This window comes from Panthera onca, chromosome A3, assembly GCF_046562875.1.
Source record: "Panthera onca isolate mPanOnc1 chromosome A3, mPanOnc1 haplotype 2, whole genome shotgun sequence".
Lineage (NCBI taxonomy): Eukaryota > Metazoa > Chordata > Mammalia > Carnivora > Felidae > Panthera > Panthera onca.
The window spans coordinates 76337020-76353373 of record NC_138341.1 but is presented as its reverse complement, the minus strand read 5'-3'; the positions used below and the strand labels follow the sequence as shown (position 1 = coordinate 76353373).

Genomic DNA, 16354 nt, shown 5'->3' with positions numbered 1-16354 from the left:
GTTAGTATTGTTAAGGACGTAGTTCTGATTTCATAGACCTCCTTGAAAGGTCCATTTTAGTCTTTTACGAAGTCTTCGGTGACTACAGATTTGTGTTAAATCATTTTACCACACCTGAGATGTCACGTCACGTTGGCCGGATAAAGATAGGACTTTTTTTTTTTTTTTTTAATGACCATTAAATGGATGGGAGCGTTATGAAGTTTTTTTGTTAAGGTTTTTCACTTAGCTGAACATTCAAGTAGAGTTGAGTGAAGTTGTCATGGAAGTGTTAAAAAAAAAAAAAAAAAAGCAAGCACTCGTAATTTGTCTCCTGTTTCTTGCCCAATTATGAGGCTTGGTAGTTATAATACTGACTTAAGAGACTTACTGCTTGAGCTTTTGGTTTTAAATGTGTTTAGTTAAAAGTAACTGCAACGCTGAATTCTCCTTAAGTCCTTAGGTCGGTTTTATTTTGGGGACGTGTGGGATTCAGTTGAGTTTTGATGTCTTTTCACAGTGCTTGTCAGGCTCTCTCCCAACCACATAAGTAGATCCTTGGTCTTCATAAGAAACTGTAGCAAAATTTAAAACTCAGATGAAGTTTCCATATAATGAGTCAGTCTTCCTATGTGAAAATGATGGTGCTTGCCATGTCCCCTGAGGTGTTCCTTCCCCCCCACCCCCACCCCCACCCCAAGCTAGGCTTCAGAATGGCTTTTAATGACCAGGGAAATGGTCATCAGTTGGGGAGACAGGTTACTATAATATTAGCCCAACATTTGAGCTGGGAATTAGAGCCTCACTAATTCATATTCTAAACTAAGCTACCTGAAATACTTGATGGAGGAAGACTGTATAAATAAGTATGCTGACGTTATGAACAAAGTTAGTTTTTAGACAACAAATTGGTCATCAGAAAACTGTGTGTGTGTGTTTTCTGGATGCGTGAAAGTATGCAGTCAGACCAGTGCGTCCACATGTTACTGGAGTTAAACTTCAGTTACTGAAATTAACTGGAACTTGGCCATTGAATTTCTTTTACTTGCCAAATCATAGATTGCATTTTTCAATGATTTCAAATTCATATTTCCTCTTCCAAATTGCCTTTATTTGTATTTTGGAACTAATCGGATTTAACTAATAATAAGGGAAAGCATTTGATGAAGATTTTAGAGCACATTTTGTTTTGGGTGGCTAAATAGTAGTAAGTAAAAACTAGCATATTGTGGTTTGTTTCACATGTTAATACAATGCTCAAAGTGCAGAAACTCCATTGTATTTGTAATACAAAAGCTAAAAGTCATTACAACTAGAATTTAAGGTACTTCAAAGCAATTTGAAGAGTTACTTGCTTTTGCAAATAAACTCTTATGGGCATTATAACAATTTGTTTTGCATTGTATTTTTGTGTTCAGTTGCTTTAAGGTTTTGTTTTTTGCTTTTTTGTTTTCCTATTCAACTTTGGCAATTTTCTGTAAGCCCTAATGAGAACGCTAAGCAAGTGTTTATTTTTGTGCATTGTGTGTTACGTTGTGGTCTAGAAGTAAACCAGCTAGCTACTAATACAGAATAATAAGTTGCTTTTCAGGCTGCGACTACATCCCTGCTGTTCTCACTTGCTGTTTTTCTTGACTGTGGTCTCTTCTCCCCCGCCCCTTATTTTGTTTTAGTTTTATTCTGCCTGTCAAATACTTCTGTTAACTAGATACATCATTTCCTGCTCAAATGGTAGCTATGCTCCTCTAATTCAGGAGTGAAGGGTACATGATCTTGGGATTAGGAGGTTAGTAATTCTTTTATCTCTTATATCCACAACTCTAGCAGCACAAAAAGGAACTGTAACTTTCAAGTATGGGTGGAATCGGGCGCCTGGGTGGCTCAGTGGGTTAAGTGTCTGACTTTGGTTCAGGTCTTGATCTCGCAGCTTATAGGTTCAAACCCCACGTTGGGCTGTGTACTGACAGCTCAGAGCCTGGAGCCTGCTTTGGTTTCTGTGTCTCCCTCTCTCTCTGCCCCTCCCCCACTCATGCTCTGTCTTTCTCTCAAAAATAAATGAACATCAAATATGGGTGGAATCAAAGTTTTGGGATTTTCCCCCCTTGACTAATAACACTAGTCTATAATGGCAATAGTAACTTCTTTAGTAATTAAATTTGTACAACAAATGCATTTTTCTTAAAACATCTACCTCTAATGAAAATACTTGGGCATGTATTTGAGTGAAGAGGACCAGTACAATCTAAGGGCAGAGAGGAGACAGAATCCGAAGCAGGCTCCAGGCTCTGAGCTGTCAGCAGAGAGCACGATGCGGGGCTTGAGCTGGTGAACCACGGCGAGATCATGACCTGAGCTGAAGTCGGACACTTAACCAACTGAGCCACCCAGGTGCCCCAATAGTTAACATTTTAAAATGATTTATACTCAACAATAAAGTAATAGCCTTAAGAATGTTCGTGTAGTTCAAATTCCCTAAAATGTTAGAATGACAAGGGTGCCATTTTTCAACCTCCAGAGCAGTTCTGCTTTTTTCTGTGGTACTTGTTGGGATTCCATAGGAGATTTGATTTGACTAAAGGTTCTTGGACTTTGAAAAGCTTAAAGGTCACCAGGGTCAGAGTGTATATATATATGACTTGGCAAATGAAAGTAGACCTACGCTCTTTTACAAGGAAGGAAACTCAGAAGTGTGTGGGCTGAACTGTGAATGAGGATTACAGGTTTTGATTTGTGATCTATCCAAGTATTCAGATTTACATATTTAGGAGGTGGGGAAGGGGAATGGAGTTGTGCCAGAGGCCAAATATCACCCACCACGAGGGGTCAACCATCTCATTACCCCTTCCCCCCCCCCCCACATCCACCCACCATGTTGGGGTAAGTTTTGATTTGGGCCAGGGGCTGGGGAGTGGTATTACAGGGAGGAAAGGGTGTTATTTCCAACCTCAGGTTTGAATTTATTTGCTCATATTATTACCTCTACATCCCCTCTTCTATAAAACAAGCTAATGGTTGAGAAATAAATTGGTATTCTTTTGTGTGACTACCCCACAGTGTAGTCCCCATTTCATCATCAAGGGATATTTAGACTATTTGTAACTCTCCACTAAAAAAAGTGATGCAGTGGGCATCCTGGCATGTGTCCTTTTGAGCACATGTACTAGTGTTTTTCTAGTATTTGCCTAGAGATAAAATTACTAGGTTATTAAGTAGTCATGTCTTCAAGTTAATAATGCAAATGCATTCTACTAAAGGTGTATACTAGTCTCCATTTCCACTAGAAATGTACAAAAATTCTTTTTCTCTGTCCATCTCCATTCTCAGTTAATGCTGGTATTGCCAGACTTTAAATTTACCAGTTAGGTGAACATGAAATAGTATGTCTTCATTTGCATATCTGGTTACATGTGAGGGGAACATCTCTGTATGTGTGGCCATTTGAGTTTCATCTGAAATGATTGCTCATGTCCTTTGCTCATTTTTCTTTTTGGTTTGCCATTTTCTCGTTTGTAGTTTTTTTATATAGTCTGGATACTAACCTTTGCTTGTAAGTGCTACAAAACCTAGTATCTCTCTCTCAATATGCACACACACACAGACATATATACACACATATACACATATGTGCACACACGCACTTTGTGTATGGGGTCTTTTGTTATTTATCAGTCTTTTATGGTTTGTACTATTGTCTTTCTTGTTCAAGAAATCATTACCATCCCAGGTTCACATATTCTCTTTGCTTCCAGTAGTTGTAAAGTCTTCATCCTATCTCCCAAGCCCATATATTTAGGATTTTAATCCATCTTGAGTTTACTATTTTATATAGCATGAAGTCAGGAATCTAATTTTCGGCAGGCCACTAGCTAATTGCGTCAACACCAGGCTAGCCCTGTCTCATACCAGTTTCCTACATACATGATGCACTTCTTATTTCTAAATTCTGTTCTGTTGTCTTTTGGTGCAACCCTGTCAGATACCACGTTTTCATTACTGTGGCCTCATAAATGCTGATACCTGGCAGGTACGCATTGCCACCTTCTTACATAAACGTAGTTCCCTTTAATAAAACTACAATTGAATAATCCACACTCTACTTCTTAGCAGCCTGCTTCCGTTTTGGCATCTAGTACTGAAGAATTTTCACCCTGCTTATGAGAGTTCCTTTGTGTGTTCCTGTTGCACATTTACATGTTAAACTAGCCCAGAGGTCATTCTGACCCCTTTCCTTCCCCTGTAAGGCTGGACCAGTAAAAGAGCCCTGCCGTGCTGTGTTGAAGCCTGAGGCAAATGGAAAATTCAGTGACCACGATTGTCTTTATTTAAAATTTGATGTTTTGTTCATCATGTTTTTCACATTAGTTTGGTTCTTTTAAATGTCACGAGTGTATTTCTCTCAGTTCCTGAGTTTTTTGGCCCCAATTTAAGTGCGTCACTTGATTCACCTTCGGCTTGGCCGATAAGTATGTGAACTTGTGGGCCGTTGAAGTGACTGTCTCTAGACGATTTTCCTGATTTAAGGCAGATATTGCCAAGGAGGAATAACTCAACCTCCTCACAAGTACCCTTTGGCATAAACCAGTTTGTCCTGGGGTTTTTAGTGAAATCCTGGGAAGGCTGGGCAGAGAATCCTCTGCTCCAGCAGCTAGTTGCTCTTGGCTTATCTTCCTTAGGCAGTGAACCCTCTTTTAATACTCTAAAAATGTGATGCTGAGAGAAATGGCAGGTTTTAAAAGGACGTCGTTTAAGTAACAGCATTAATCTCCAAAATTTATTCCAAAATGCACTATTTTAATACCTTTGAGACCGAGAAGCATCTTAGGTCAGTGGCATCTTACAGTAGCCATCTGCTAGGCATCTGTCCTGGCACAGTTGCTCTGACTTGGTAATAGCAATTCATATTTCAGACCCACGGTGGGGCTTTGCATATGGTTGGGACTACACGTGTTAACTCCAATGCTGTTTAAAACGTCTTAAAGATGATTACGTATGATTTAACATAGAAGCAAAGTTATTGTGTAAGCAAAACAAATGACAATGTCAGGTTTGTAAAAAGTCTGTCTTAAAAACCTATTATGGGACACCTGTCTGGCTCAGTCGGTGGAGCGTGCAACTGTTGATCTCGGGGTCATGAGTTCAAGCCCCACGTTGGGCATAGAGCTTACTGGGGAATAAAACCCTATGACAATAAGTATAAAGTAATCCTAAGTGTTCTTACAGCACCATTTTGTCGTTTAATTTTTTTCTTAATTATGCATTAAAAGAGTGGCACAGAAAATAACGAAATCTTGAAATTTGATATATAATTTATAGGTAAATAATATGTATAAAACATGCATGGGGATGATACACATTAATTTAGGACAGTGTTTATTTGGAAGCATTGGGAAGTGTGAGATCTTTATTTCCACCCCCAGCCCCCCAAAGACCTATCAAAATGTTAACGTTTGTTAAATCTGGGCAGTTCGATAAGGATATCATAATTCTTTTCTGCAATTTTCTGTATATTTGAATTTTTTATAAAATTTTGAAATAAAAAATAAAATACAGAAACTAAGTGAATTTAGTTGTCCTGGATTGCCTTTTGGGGAGAGGGCACCAATTTATAATCCCAACAGGACACAAAAATGCCTGTGTCTTTTGCTTTCTCTCAACTGTTGCGCGTTGCCAAACCGGTGGGTAAGATACTGTAATTTGTGATATTTTCTTGACTTAATTTTCAATTATATTTGATTACTACTGAGATTGAACATTTTTTCCTCATTTTGGCTGATTTTTATATCTTTTAATAAAGCCTTTTTCATTTGCATATTTTCTGCTGATTTATTGATTTGTGAGATCTCTATATATTTAGGAAATCAACCATTCTCTTAAATATGCCACAAATTACTATTTTATTATCATTTGTCTTTTTAAATAAGGATATTGGAGGGATGGAACTAAGAACAAAACACATCTACCAATACGGAAAAGACCTAATTCCTCAAAAACTACTAAGTCAATACCATGGGGTTTTTTTCCCCCAAAAATCTTATGTCATGATACTTTATTTCTGTGCTTTTTGTTACACAGTAAATTTTCGTTTCTATGCCGGTTCTTCCTACAGGCAGAATGAAGTCTTTCTGCAATGATTGGAGAGGCACTAGAGAGCTAAGAGGCTCTGATCTGAATAGTATTGGATAGCTATCTTTGGTCAAAAATAGTAAAGATTATCCTTTTATCCGCCATATGCCATTTGAAGTAAAATATAATGGGGTTTATTTTTTGTTGTACTTTTAAAAAAAATTGAAGTAAAATGTACAGACAGTAAACTGCAAAGATCTGAGGTGTTTCATTTGATGAGTTTTGAGAAGAATCCCTTGGTTATTTATATTCAAAAGTTTTAGAATTTGGGGCGCCTGGGTGGCTCAGTCAGAAGAGCACGCAACTCTTGGTCTCGGGGTCTTGAGTTCGAGCCCCACGTTGGATTAGAGATTACTTAAATAAATAAAGTTCAAAAGTTTTAGAATGTTATCATTTTCTTTAACAGTTTGAACCTTCAGTTGTATACATAGACAATCTTTTCACATTCTGAGTAAGTAAATATTTACATATATTTTCTTTTATGACTTTGCTCTTTTTATTATAAATACATAATGCTAGTTGAACGAACTTTGGGGTAATACTACATGGCGAAAACCTAATGTGATATTTTCCATTTTCCCCTCACACCAGCTAATACATAAGCCAGTCTTTTCTCATTTATTTGAAAATGCCCTTATACTATATATTCTTGTATAAGCTTGTATTTTTATGGGCATCCCATTTCAGTGTTTTGTATTATGTATCAATATGTCATCTTAAGTGCCATAGTTTATTATACATTTTATTATCTGGTAGGGAAGGTGCTTCCTTATTACCCTGCTTTAACAAAAATTGAATGTATGTTTCTCCATTTGAACTTTTGAATAATTTGGCCAAGTTTTCTCTACTAAATAAAAATCCCATGAATATTGAGTTGTCATATGCTTAGATTAATGGGTGGGGGAGGGTCATTGATATCTTTAGCAGAGAGGAGCTCCATTCCGGGAAAATGCTACATCTTTCTATGTATATGAGTGTTTTTATGCCTCCCCCCACTCCCCACTGAAGTCTTACAGTTTTATTCATATTTTTTACCCATTTCTTAAGTAAATTCCTTGTTATTTTATGTTTCTTACTGCTGTTATGAATGAGACATTCCCCCTTCATATATTTTTAATTCGTACCTTCTTTGTAGACAATGTACTTAACCATTTAACAACAAAATCATTTCAGTTTCTATCATTTCCACCAGATGGCAGTCTCGGGCATGTCCATCTGTAAACCCAACAAGGCTCTGGTGACAAGAAAGGCAGTGGCTGGCAGACCTTCCAAGCCCCTAAAAGTACAAGGACATGAAGGTTTTTGTTTTTTTTTTAACCCGAAAGAAAAATGAACTCAACATTGTGTAATTGCATTATTTATACTTCTATTAACCTGTAATCTTACAGCCCATTAATGGAGGCAAAGAAAAACTGTCATTGCACCCTTCTAAATCTCTGTCCATGTGATAAACACCTGTGGCTTTGGGGCAGGATTTTGGTTTTATTCCAAGGATTCTCATGGCTAGAGGCAGTCTTGAATCTGTCATTATTGTTTCCCTTCTCCTAAAAGTGCCATTTAAATGAGAAGTTCCTGGGTCTCTTAATGTTCATGTAAGAACATCTTTCTTTGATTCTGGTATTTGTGATGCCCCAGACCTCTTCTGAAATGAGGTTCAGTGTTTATAGTTAATATAAAGGGAAGTAAGTTTTTAACTGGCTTGTTTTACATGAATACAAAACTTAACCCCTTAGATTAGATACTTTATAAACTAATTAGATGATGTCAAAGATGTGTTTAAAAATATACGAGGTAGTGGATACCTTGGTCGCACAAGAAACCAGCTCAGGTATTTTCTTGTAAATACTTTTTCCAGTGGCCAAAAATTTTTACTTTTGGAAAACACATCACCTAAGTAAGCTCCCCTCTGGTGCCTTTTATTACAGTTCCATTTAACTTACTTTTAGATAATCAGAGAGTAGTAAATGACTGTAACTGCACAGTAACTATGTACATTCCCTTTCTGAGAGATTGTATTTCCACCCTGAGATGAAAGGTGCAAGAAAGTTTGGTAAGAAAAAAGGAACCCCAGTTTGATCCTTGAGCACAAAGGCTGCCAAGTTTAATTCTTGCTTTTCCAAAGAACTGGTCTAAATATTCCAGGAAGTAATATGGCAAAAATTTGGAAAGACAGTAGATAATTTCTTTTAGGGAAAGCCATGGAAAAGTTCCTTTCATGTTTTGATCTCTGGGTAATCTCATGATGTAGTATGTAGAATAGCAGATTTCTTTAGTGCATTGCATGGGTTTATTCAAGTTTTGCATAATCTCAGAAGAATGGTGAAAGCGGTTTATGGCAATCTCAGATATGTAGTAATTTCTAGAGCACGTTTGTAGTGTACTAAGATATATCTTTAAGACAAAATTGGAATTGATTAGAATTAGGTTCATACCATACCACACATTTCCAGGTAGCTGGAGGTAACCTCAATTATATAAATAAAACCATAAGTTAAATGTACCTGGAAGATTGGCTGTGTAAAAGGAATTCCTTTCTAATGACCCATGTTTGTATTGTATGTATGGTTTTTTTAGGGCTTTTTGCTTTTTCAGGGTGGACCATGCATGAAGATAGCAGGTAAGACAGAGTAGCCCCTATTACAGTATAAATGTGTACTATCCGATACTAGTGAAGTTTCTTTCACCAAGAAAAATTTATACAATGCTGATTGCTTTAACACTAGCAGAGGGGGGAGTGGACAAAATAAATTACATTTTCTAGACTGATTTCCCATCAAACAGCAACACACACGTTTCACTTGTATCTCAGTAAAACAAGGAGGGAAACACACACACACACACACACACACACACACACACACACACACACACACTTGTCCATTTGAGATAAAAAGTGGCCAAGAAAGCAAATTCTGAATGATTTGTAGTTTTATAGACTCAAAAGTTACAACATAGTAGTTCTGAAGGATTGTCATTTGTGTGTTCTTGAAAAACAGAGTAACAGATTTTGTACCTGGTCAGATCTTTAAGTGTACATTTATAGGATCTCAAAGTTGGAAAAACCATTTAGCAGTCTCTGGCCTGACCCTCCAGGACCAGAATCTATTTTGTCTTGGGCTCTAGGGGGCTCACTGGTCCCTTGTTTCTTCCCTTCATTTGTCTTATTAGCTCTTGAGACCAAACGTTTAACAGCAGCTACTATGATGACTCCTAGCATCTACTCTGTTCTGCCCCAGGTCACTCATCAGATGGCACGGCTTCAATTGTCTTTACCGTCTAAGACCCTTTCCTGCAACTACTCTGGTTTTCTACGTCTTTCTGAAAGTACCCAACCCAGAGCTGAACATTCATAAGTAACAGAGCTCTCCTGCCCTTTGTGCTAGTTAATACTCTTCATCCGTGTAGCACCCAGAGGTTGGACTAGCTTTGCTGACACCCACACAGTACTGTATGAGTCTTCAGAAGTTAACGATTTTTACTGCCGTTAAGCGTTTTTTCCCCTATCCCACACTTGTACGGTTGGTGTTTTGTTTAATCTGTGTTCATTCTTAGTAAGTTTTCTTGTGTTAGATTCATTAACCTTTTGAGAATTTTTTGGGTTCGTGTAAGATCTATTAGCTATCTTTTCCTTTCCGATCACTCCTAAGTTTCATATGTAAACCTTGTATATTGAATGAAACAAGTCTGAGTCTAACGGCCTCTCACAGGCCTTAGAAACTTCTTTTCGGTAGGATCTAAGTTAAACAATGTATTAACCAACCTGTTAGGTAAGGATGTCACGATTTACTGATCAGCCCATATCTCTCCCAAGTTATAAAGGATATTGTGGGATCTTACGTTCCTTGTGGACGTCCTGCATTTCCCAAAACGTTAGTCAAGTAACTGCCCCCCAACAGTTTGTGAGGTCACACCTGTCGATTCATAGTGAATGATGTTCTTTTTCCTGAAGAATTAGAAAACACTAGAAGGATCTAGTCTGGGACCTTTCCTGGGATCGGTATCAAGTTGCCATCATTTTTCACCTTTCCCCCAGATTGGAATGACCTTTACCCTTTCTGGTATTGTGGCTGCTACCCTACTCCACACTTCTCTGTAACTTAAACAATGGGCCACCCAGAAATATTCTTAGGTTTTCAGTATCATTTTCTTGTTTTCCATCAGCATAAAATAGGAAATAAAGTTCTTGTTGGCCCTCTCTTTTGTGTGTAACTCTGCTACTTCAAGTTTTTACTTTGACTCCTTTCCTGTACATACATGCAAATTTCTGGTGTTGGTTTTGCTTATGGTGTTTTTTTTAACATCATTTATGCATTTTCTGAAATTCTGAACGTGTTAATATTTCTTTCTGTGAACACCGGTGGTTTCTTGTTTTTATTTTGTTGTTACTGCACTCTTTTTAGGTACATGTCCATTTTCATCCTGTATGTATGTCTTAAAAAAATACTTTAAAAAATAACTCTGATGCTAAAATGGTGTATCAACAGCCCTGGCTGGAGTCTCGCATTTGCTCTGGGAAAGGAGATCAGCGCAGCTTCTCTCTTTACATTCTTCCATACCTGTATAATATCCTCTGTCCCTTAAAAATAAAAATGGGGAAAGGTGGCTCTGGAGGCATATGCCAGAGGCATTGAGCTGAATGCAGGAAGGGCCCCTCTGTGACTGCACTCTGTAGCAGGGGGCCTTTTCTGTCTTGTTTTCTTGACTTCCTCAATTACCAGGGCTGCAAAAATAGCAAGTGAGAAAGAAATGATGGAAAGGACGAGAATGGCCCACATCTAGACAGCTTTGTAAATATAGAGAGATAGTATTTTGTGCACATTAATGTATGCATGCTATACTTCAATAAAACTTTATTTAAAAAATAAAAAGGAACCATGGCTGATGCAGTAAACATCACATATATTTATATTCATATGAAATGTTTGTCTGTTAACGGAACACATGAAGGTAGTTGAATAGATGTGGTCAATATGCTTTGGATAGTATGAACTAAAATACAGATTATGCTTTATGAAAAAATTCACTTTCAGGGTAGTGGGGAGACAGGGGAGCCTTAAAAAGATAAGCAGCATTTTAGTTAGGGTAAGGTAAGCTGCTGTAACAAACAGAACCAAACCCATAATGGTCCAAATCCTAGAAGCTTATTTCTTAACACTTATAGACCAGGATGGGTGTTCCAGGTAAGTGTGTTTCTCCCATGTGGTGATTCAAGTCCGAGACCTTTTCCATCTCATGGCTACATCGTCATCCAGGGCCTGGTTGTCAACCGTACCAATCAGCGGAAGGGGAAAGTGAACAAGGAAAAGATTCCCCTACCTTCTTAGAAGTCCCACTAAATTTAAGGAATTGAAATCCTAGAAGACGTATTTTCTGACCACAGTGGAATTAACCTACAAAAGAATGACACACTTCTAAATAAACCATGTACCAAAAATAAGTTACAGGAAAAACTAGAAAATATCTCAAACAGAATGAAAATGAAAATCACAACATACCAAAAATTTGGGGCTGCAGCTAATGCAATACGTAGGGGGAGATTTATAGGTTTAAACCCTTCTATTAGAAAGAATATAAGGTCTCTAACTTTAAATTTCCAACTTAAGAACTAGAAGCACAAGAAAGGAAGGAAACAAGGATAAGAACAGAAATCAATGAAATACGGCACAAAAAATAGAAAAATCACAAGCTGGCTCTTGAAAATATCAATAAAATTGATAAACTTCTAACCAGACTGGTCAGAAGGAAATAAAAAGAAGAAATTGTCAGTATGAGAAATGGAAAGGAGAACATCTCACCACAGATCCTACAGACATGTATAAAAAGGAATATTATGAAAATGTTGATGCCCATGAAGTTGACAGAGGAAGCATTTGAAAACCAATGTAACTCAATAGTGGGAGGGAGTAAAAAAAAATAACAACAGCAACAACCACCGTATCTCATTATATTTAGAAAAAGCATTACAAAATCCAACACCTATTTGTGATAGGAATTCTCAGCAAAGTACAGATAAAAGGGAACTTGCTCAACCTGACAAAGGGTAACTATGTGACACCTAACCGTAATCTCTTTGATGGTAAAAGACTGATACTTTCCCTGGAAAACCCCAAACAAGGCAAGAATGTCTCTTCTCACCTTTTGTACTCCTAGCCGCTGGAATGTTCACCAGGGCAACAAGACCAAGAAAGAAATTAAAAACACACAAAATGGAAAGAAAGACCCATAAAACTGTCTATTTGAAGATGACACAATTGTGTAAGTAGAAAATGATAAGGGATCTATAAATAATACAACTAATAGATAAGCTTAGCAAAGTCACAGGATACAAGGTCAATGTACCAGAACATTTCTATTTTCACGTACAGGGAACAAACAATTGGAAATGGAAACGAAAAAAAATATTTACAGTAATATCAAAAAATGAGGGGCACCTGGCTGGCTAAGTGGGTGAAGCATGTGACTCTTGATCTCGGGGTTGCAAGTTCAAGCCCTGCATTGGGTGTAGAGCTTACTGAAACACAAACCAAAAAACTGCTCTTCAAGAAAACTGTTCAGAAAATGAAAAAGCAAGCCTTAGGCAAAATGTAACTGATAAAGAACTCATGTGTATAATGGACAGATTTTTTAGATAGGTAAAATATTGAAAAATGGAACAAGCATTTCACCAAGGAAGATATAACAAATGGCGATGCAACAAATTCCTTAGTCATTAAAGAAATGAACATTGTAATACCAGTGTTACTCAGTAGAGGTAAGTTACAAAGACTGGTGTCGCCAATTTTCAGTGACAATGTGGAGCAAATGGAAGGCTCCTACATTGCCTATGGGAGGTAAAAAGGTCCCACCACTTTAGAAAACAGTTTGGCACATTATTGTAATTACTATAGCTTTATAGTAATTCTTGCAATGAGGTAGTATGAATCTTCCAACTTAATCCTCCTTTATCAAAGTTGTCCTGATGATTCTAGTTCAAACATTCTAAAAAACCACCTCCCTTATATCCTTAAATATTATATAACTTTAGGACCCAGCAATTCCATCCCTCAGCATTTACCCAAGAGAAGTGAAAACATGTTCACATGAAAATCTGCACAGGAATGTTTATAAAGAACTTCATTTATAATAGCCCAAAATTAAATACATCCCCAAGTTCCATAAGCTGGTGTAAAGGATAAACCACATATATACAATGAATGCTATTCAAAGTTTGTTCCAAAAAGGAACAAACCACCAATTCATGCAACAACATGGGTGAATCTTAAAGGCATTATGTTGAATGAAAGAAAGCCCAAAGACTATATATGGTATGATTCCATTTTTCTAAAATTCAAGAAAAGGCAGAATTATAGTGCCAACAGATCAGTTGCTGCCAGGGGCTGGGGATTGACTGCAGAGGGGTCTGGGGAGCTTTCCAGAGCGATGGACCAGCTCTATCTTATGATTGTGGCAGTGGTTACGTAACTAACCCTGTGTCGAATCTCATCAAATTCTACATCTACAAGTGGTAAGTCTGTGTTCTGTACATGAATCTGATTAAAGGAAAAATGTGTTAATGTAGATTTGGGTTTGTGGGCATTCACGGTAAGATTTTTTCAAATCTGCGGCACCTGGGTGGCTCAGTCGGTTAAGCGTCCAACTTCACCTCAGATCATGATCTCACAGTTTGTGAGTTTGAGCTGATAGCTGTGCTGAGAGCTTGGTGCCTGGAGCCTGCTTGGGATTCTGTGTCTCCCTCTCTCTCTGCCCCTCCCCTGCTCATGCTCTGTCTCTATCTCAAAAATAAGTAAATATTTAAAAATTAAAAACAATTTTTTTCCAAATCTGTTTTATGTTCCATAATTTTCATTTTAACATATTTCAAAAGAAGTGAACTTGAGATGAAATTCGCTAGAGAAGAATACTCCAAATTTTATGGCCTGAGTTATTTTTCACAGGGGCCCCTCTATGTGACCTGCTTAGGGTAAGTAGCACCAGGGATTTACCATCTAGGTATTGATTTAGTAGTTATGTGTGTATATGAATGTATTCATCTGGTTAATTCCTTAATGGTTTTCTTAAGCAGCATCTGGGATGATGATAGGGTTGGAGTGTGGAGGAAGCTTTGCTAAGTAATCCATTTATATGGGCTGAATTATGTGATATTGATAAATACAAATTGATGAAGTCCACTTTATTATATAATCCCATCTGCCTCCCCCAACAATCAGGAAGACGTATCAATAGAGCATAACTTTAAAATGTTGTAGGGGCGTCTGGCTGGCTCAGTCAGTGGAACATGTCTCTCTTGACTTCTGGGTTGTGAGTTTGAGCCCCACATTGGACATAGAGTTTACATTAAAAAATAAATATAAAATAAAATGTTGTAAAAGTAATTAAAATTGTATTGAAATCCAGCTATAGAAGATGCCCATGGTTGATTTTTCTCTTTTCAAGAGCCATGGTTTTGAAACCTTTGAGAGCACTCCCTCTGGCATGGCATCCTCACTAATGCAACATTGCCGAAAACAAACTCCCTTTCTTTTACTACTTCTAGAAAGTAGAGTGCCTCCATTGTGATTATGACTTTCATTTTGACGTCTCCTCATGGTTAGGAATGTGGAGGTCTACCTTTTAAGCAAAGACTATTGCCTTGCTGGTACAAAGGCATATAGGCTTAGGATGATGGCATCCTTTGAAGCTTTTGGAGTGATAACTTTTTTTTTTTAGGGATCCCTTAGCATTTTTAGCTATTTGTCTTTATTCTACATAACAAGGGTTGACAAACTTTGTAAAGGGCCAGATAGTATTTTAGGCCTTGAGGACCATGTGGTCTCTGTCTCTCAGTTCTTCTGTCGTGGCAGGCAGCCACAGATAACACACAAATGAACAAAAGCAGCTGTGTTTTAATAAAATTTTATTTACAAAACATGTATTGGGCTGGATTTGACCTGGGACAAAGTTTGCTGGCCCTGGCTGTAGATTATAAATACCCCCTAAAACAAATCTGCTACTTGTTATGACAAAGTGTTTGTAGTCAAATAACCCAGGTACTTCTATCAAGAAAACTAATGCTGAACGTTAACAGTGGGGTTAAGGAAATACTACCAGAAAATATGGTAGTTTGGCATATTGCATAATTAAAGCTGGAGGAATTTGAGAAATGGCATGTTCAGGAAGAACTTTCTGACCTTCCTCTGAAGCAGGTCATAAAACCCTCTTCTGACGGGCCGCCTGGCTGGTTCAGTCAGTAGAGCACGCAACTCTTGATCTTAGGGTTGTGAGTTCAAGCCCCACGTTGGGAGTAGACATTACTTAAAAAAATAAAGTAAAACCCTTTTGTGAGAGATGCTCCCCCAATACTCAGAGGAAAGGAACATCCTTATCTTGCAAGGCAAAGACACAGAGAAGAATCTGAATAAATTTTAGCTTTGCTAGATTTTCTGCCGCTTACTATATGCTTCCCTTAAATGTTTTGTCCTATCATGCCTTTCCACGACCTTCCACTCTTCATCAGACCGAGCATAAAAACATTGAGATTATCTTTCCTCCCTTACAGTAATGAAGTGTTCATCAGGGAGGCTTCAGATCAGGATATGCATATTCTTGGACTCTATGGTTAACTGGTATACAAAAGTCTCTAGAAAATATGAACATATTTGTTCAAGTTGGTTTACAAAATATTTCAAGTATTTGATTACAACTTTGCTTGGTAAAGTGTACTTTAGTAGGTGTTACTTTTACTTTGTTTACCCTCCTATAAGATTGTATTTTTTTATATTTTTCAGGTCATGACAGATGACCATTATTCTTGTTAAAACCATTGTTGTTAAAACCAACAAACCAAAGTCACTCCTGTTGAAGGTTTAGTCCCAACATTTCATTCTTGGTTGTGAGCAGTACACAGGACATGACCAACATCTGTGACTGATCCTTACACAATTTGTGGTGCTCCCTGTAATCAGATCATTTCTCCTGATTTAAAGCAGAGTAACTAGATAAGGACTTCCAGATGATTCATGATGTTCAAGTAAAGCTGCCATCATTCAATAGAATTTAGAAGAGCTAAGAGTTCTTGCCCTTAGGGTCTTATTCAAATTAAACAAATATATTTTAGTAAGTGGAAATAAAAGAAAAACAAAGAAGAGATGATGGTAGATATTATTATACTCTATTGCTTCTAGGCTCTTCCTATGCAGTGTTTGCTATCAAAAAGAACTAATTTGGGGGTGCCTGGCTGGCTCAGTTGGTGGAGCATGTGACTCTTGATCTCGAG

General features: G+C 37.6%; 1 protein-coding gene across 2 annotated transcripts in view; it reads left to right on the top strand.

Annotated features, from left to right (window-relative positions):
* PPM1B (protein phosphatase, Mg2+/Mn2+ dependent 1B) overlaps window positions 1-10970 on the top strand; it is a 96489-nt gene extending 85519 nt beyond the window's left edge. For both annotated transcript variants that reach the window (XR_009602502.3, XM_060607360.3), the window contains 2 exons: window positions 6509-6553; window positions 7295-10970. Coding sequence is in view for 1 of the 2 variants with exons in the window: in XM_060607360.3 (XP_060463343.1) it covers window positions 6509-6553 (45 nt within the window). In the remaining variant the exon portion in view is untranslated. The remainder of the gene's footprint in view (window positions 1-6508; window positions 6554-7294) is intronic.
* Window positions 10971-16354: the final 5384 nt, after the last annotated feature.